This window comes from Syngnathus typhle, linkage group LG10 (genome assembly GCF_033458585.1).
Source record: "Syngnathus typhle isolate RoL2023-S1 ecotype Sweden linkage group LG10, RoL_Styp_1.0, whole genome shotgun sequence".
Classification (NCBI taxonomy): domain Eukaryota; kingdom Metazoa; phylum Chordata; class Actinopteri; order Syngnathiformes; family Syngnathidae; genus Syngnathus; species Syngnathus typhle.
This window is the reverse complement of record NC_083747.1, coordinates 7,913,057-7,918,400: the sequence shown is the minus strand read 5'-3', so window position 1 is coordinate 7,918,400 and position 5,344 is coordinate 7,913,057. Positions and strand designations below refer to the sequence as shown.

Genomic DNA, 5,344 nt, shown 5'->3' with positions numbered 1-5,344 from the left:
TTCAAAGTATCTTCAAAATATTTTACTGGCGTACGTGGAGAAATGTGTTTACATACGTGTCTGAAATCAAGACACACATCAGAGTCAGGTATAAATTGTGAATCTATGATATTAAAGATACCATTTAGTAAAGCCAAGAATGCAAATAAACTTTACGTGGTGCTTATTGATGATAAGCACGCATCACCTAACTGATTTTCATTTCATATGCGCTAACAGATGCTATCGTTTAAAATCCCTTTAATGCTGAGAACATCTTGGATGATTGTGCATATAATTAATCAAAGCCGGTGTATGTGTAAAATAGCGTGAAACAGAAGCTTTTCAATTAGATTCATTAAATGTGTCGTGAGGGTTAATCTTTGTTCCATCTCATCCTCTCCTTGAAAAAAAAACATTCATGGTAGTCGTAGGTGAATCGCATCATGAGGAACTCAAGTTCGAATCTAAGCATGCACACTTATGTCAGCTATGTTTGTGAAGGACGTGCCAAGGACAAATAGATAACCCACACTCAGCAAGATTTGGCGGACACAAGGCTCAGTTTATAGACATAAATAAAATAAATAAAGCTATGTGAGATACAGGGACGGAATATATAATCCCACATTTACCACCATTGCTAAATGAGTGACCAGGATGATGGTGAAGCCGAGCTCAGTTCATTTTCAGACAAGAGAAACTTAATTACTGGAGCATTCTGTGTGCGGTGTGGTGCATAAAATGTGTACCTATCTACCGATATCTCCTTGTCTCCTCCATCTGTGTTCCTTTTTAGTTTTTTCTTTCAATTAATACATTTTGTTAAAAGTGCCACCAATTTGTACAGCATCGTTTCTATTTTTTATATGCGGTGCGGCATAAATTTGTACTTTCCAAACAGAAGTATCATTGAGTCAATTATAGAACGCTCCGGATACACACAGGGCTTGAACAGATTGTTTACCGGTGACACCCTGTACGCTATCATTATTCCGTGCAAATGCGGTTTGAGTGTCTTAATTTCAGCTCACTGAGCATTTTCATTTATTTCAATCTTTAACAATTACAGGTGTTATTTTCACAAAAGTCGAGTAGGTTATAAGTCTACCCATGTTGACTATTTCACAGTCACTTGAGTAAATTAAATGATGAAGCATAACCATGACCGTAAGTGACCATTTCCATGTTTTGATAAATATTCTGAAAATAAAGTGTATGTCATACTTTTTAAATTTTAAAACATTTCTAACGCTGCACACAAACTATTATTTTATTTAAATTGTGACTTTCTCAGAAATGTCAAAGGAAATTAAAACTGTGTTAAATGTCTTCTTTCTAAAATAATTTGTCCAGGTTGCTGTATTTCTGCTAGATAACTGCTCTCTAAGATCAAATTACAATTTTCATCCAAATGTTTTCCCTCTTGCATTAGTGTTTTGGTACATTCCCTGTTTGGCTCATTATTTCACTTGCCTGCGCCAGCACTGCAAATATTGTACCTCTGGAGACAAATAATGAGACGACGCAGTTCTTCCTGGAAACTTTAATTGTTTTGACAACTCCTCGCAAGCCAGTGAAGGTCAATTCCAACAGTGCAGCTGACAGTCATGTACATGTGCCCTCCCACACTGGCAGCAGGGTGGTGAGGTAAAGTCGGTGTTTGAAAAAACATCCTTTCATATTTTAATTGAACCATACGGCTGCTGAAACGTGTTAATAATCGCAGAAAAAACATGCAAATCACAATTAATTGTTGTCCGTGTAATTCATGGTTGCACTGTCCTAACCAAATGAAAAATTATTTTTATAGCATCCTTCGGTATAATTACATTTTTAGAAACGGCATTGTACTGTACACTGATAGAAGTGCTGCGTGTTGTGATTTTTCCTAAAATTTGTTTTCATAAGAGTGCATTGTAAAATAATGAAGTCTGTCCTTTTTTTTTTGTTTTTTTCATAAACAACAACAATCACAACAACCTAACATTTAAAATAGCTGAGCGACATTCCTGACCAGAATGGTTCAAGTGAGTATAAAAACAACAAGGGAAAGCTGAGCAAATAAAAGCACTTATCTACACAGGGAGGCCTGCTTCGGTGCACATTTGACATCTCTGCACTGAGCATGACATGCTACATATTAAACTAATCCAAAACATTGCAAAGATTTCATCATGTGAGGACAAATACACATTCATTCACTAAAGACTTCAAAGTGAAAACACAATATTTACAAAACAACCAACCAAACTTTTAATAAAAATATCTTATAATTACAATAGTCTATTTGAATCATATATGTATTCCTTTCACATACTTTTGTCATAGAACATTTGTTTCTCTTCATGTACAATCGTAATTGTTTTTGTTTTTTTTATTCAAATTGAATCGTTTGTCTTTATAATGTCAATTAAGATATGATGACAGGAACGGCATTCCTGCTCAACACATTTCATCTATTTTAAACAATAGATGTTTAAAATATACACAGCAGTTTTGCAGTTCATCAAAGCTTTAAACTCACTTTTTCTTGAAACACAATTCACGATGTAATATTTGTTTATGATTGGGGTTTCAAAAAAAGAAGTCTAAAAATGTTGACACTGTCAATTTAAATTTGATGAGATAAACATGGGAGGGGGGGGGGGGGGTACGGTTGGCTTGGGACAAACACACTTTTATGCTCATTCCATGCTCTATATGGAACTAAAACAGTCATTATATTTAAGATTAGTTCCTTACGATAGTTTCCAAATTCCCTCGAGATTGTGCGTCCAGTTGGCTGTGAGTCCCTGGAGAAGCTTTGCTGGCTTTGGAGCGGTTCTGTGCAGCCTGCACACCTGTGGAGGGCATGAATAGAGGTGGGGGGAGTGAGCTTTAGAGCTCCAGACTGACTGGCGCCACCAACAAAACAGAGGCCATGCTTGATCAACAACCCAAAACAAACCAGGTCAAACATCCAGCCGCTTCGCCGGGCTACTGGCCGGGCGACTGGCTGACCTCCGAGAGGCCGGTACGCTTGAAATCCACCAAATATATGGTGCAAAGGCCGATTTTACACGCAAGGACTGAGAGTCGGTGTCAAAGAGAGGCCAACATAATGTTTGAACCCTGGCTTCTTCTATGATTGCTACACCGGTGACCGTTATTGCACAAAGCACAGCTGCCTCTGTTCATGTTCCTCAATTCTTTTCCTTGCTGCATTTACAACATGATATTGTGTTTATTTCATCGAGAATGCTTCAATGACCGATGTAGTGTTTTGAAAAATATCTGATTAAAAGCAGATGAATGTATAGAAATAAAAATAATTGTCATAATTAAAATATAACAAGCAGTATAATAAAAACAGTAATACTTACCATAGCAATATGCTTCAGCGGCATAAAATTGAGTCCTCGGGCTTTTTGACAATTGATGTCCTCTAAAGACAAAAAAAGAAATAAAATGAGCTGTCAGACAGTAGATTGAATGGTTACGCTTGATAAAAGGGCAAAGCAGCACCAAATGGCCTGAAATAATACATTAGATGATAAAATTGCAGCCACAATAAATTATTTTATGGCCTATTGAATAACAAATTGCCCTTTTTGTGCGCAGTGGAGTGGACTGCAGCCTGAGGTACTTCACCAGCCGTGGGTTGAGGTGGGCCTCTGCCACACACTATTCATTATCATGCAAATCATAAAGCCTGCAATCAAGTGCGCAATCTAAGAAACACCAAATGCGCTTTTGCTACACCAGAAGCACGTGTAAGATTATTATTATATATCGCACATCATTTCACTTCCATTGACGGGACAATGACAAATAGCGGCGATGACGCGCTTTGTCTGCATACAGCCGGGAAAAAGATTCTCCGAGAGAAGCGGACACTAGTAAACAATTGGTACCTGGTGGTAGTCAACGTTAAGCACTGTAAGCGGTGTTCGGCTGGGGTTGGACGCCAGAGGAACGCACGTTCCGGTCCGCTGAGGCGCCTGTTTGTGGAGAGAAGGGTGCGTCTCCAGGGCCAATTGCAGGTCCAGAATGTAGTCAATGACGTGCTGGAGGATCTCCACTTTGCTGACTTTCTTATCCTGGGGAATGGTGGGCACCAGTCGCTTCAGTCGGCTGTAGCAGTCGTTCATGTCGTACTGCAAACAGTGGCGGTCCTCCTCTTCCATCCTGGACCGAGCGGCGTTCAGGCTCTGCTTGGTCAGATAGTGGAGGGAGTGCTGCCGACTGCTGCTGCTGTTGCTGCTGGAGGAGGAGGAGGAGGAGGAGGAAGAGTAAGACGAAGAGTCCTGGGGGTACGCAGGGGGAACGGCCTTCATCGCAGACAACGAGAAAAATCAACAATTAGGAGCAGGAGATGCAAATTAAACTGCTGCAAATGTGAAGATTATTATAATATTTTTTTTTTTTTAAAGACGCGCTTCAGTTAATATCCCGTGAGGCCACAGTCGCTCCTACTCGATCTGACTGAGAGCTCACAAGGAGCAGACTGTGCACATTTATAGAGAGGAGAAAGGAGGGGAGGCGCCTAGCCAGCAGTCACACATGAGGGGGAGAAGCTGGTCAGTCACCGCCCGGCATGCAAGCAGGCAGGCAGGGAGCCCGCCCGCTGCCCACCGACCGATCCCAACTGGGGGTGTGTGTAGAGTGGGAGAAGGCGTGTCTCGCTTCTCAGTGTGCTGATAGTTGTGCATTTCAAACATTTAACTGTCAAATCCTATTTGATCCAAGCAGAGAAAATAGCTCGACTATCTTCTCACTTAGCCATTCTACAGGTTTGATGCGAGAATTATTTGATGCGAGTTTCTCAATAAATAAATAAATAAATAAATAAATAAAGAAAGAAAGAAAGAAAGAAAGAAAGAAAGAAAGAAAGAAAGAAAGAAAGAAAGAAAGAAAGAAAGAAAGAAAGAAAGAAAGAAAGAAAGAAAGAAAGAAAGAAAGAAAGAAAGAAAGAAAGAAAGAAAGAAAGAAAGAAAGAAAGAAAGAAAGAAAGAAAGAAAGAAAGAAAGAAAGAAAGAAAGAAAGAAAGAAAGAAAGAAAGAAAGAAAGAAAGAAAGGAATGAATGAATGAATGAATGAATGAATGAATGAATGAATGAATGAATGAATGAATGAATGAATGAATGAATGAATGAATGAATGAATGAATAAATACGACCATATGTGCACAATGCACCCGTGGTAACTTGAAATTAATGTCAGCAATGTAGTTTGCAATGCACAAGCAGCCACTAGCCAAAAACAGCCAATACTAGTTATTGAGGCTTTGTTTGTGTTTACCTCTATCATATCATACATTATATCATTTGAGGGATCCTTAAATTTTCTGTGAATGCACAAGACAGTACTTGTCATATGATGA

At 39.1% G+C, this 5,344-nt stretch overlaps 1 protein-coding gene across 1 annotated transcript; it reads right to left on the bottom strand.

Moving 5' to 3' along the window:
* Positions 1–1,510: 1,510 nt before the first annotated feature.
* Positions 1,511–4,467, bottom strand: id4 (inhibitor of DNA binding 4). Its single transcript, XM_061289439.1, has 3 exons — positions 3,876–4,467; positions 3,345–3,406; positions 1,511–2,822 (listed from the first exon to the last, which is right to left on the bottom strand). Exons 1-2 carry the CDS (start codon positions 4,296–4,298, stop codon positions 3,359–3,361), a joined length of 471 nt encoding a protein of 156 aa, XP_061145423.1. The 5' UTR covers positions 4,299–4,467; the 3' UTR covers positions 1,511–2,822; positions 3,345–3,358.
* Positions 4,468–5,344: the final 877 nt, after the last annotated feature.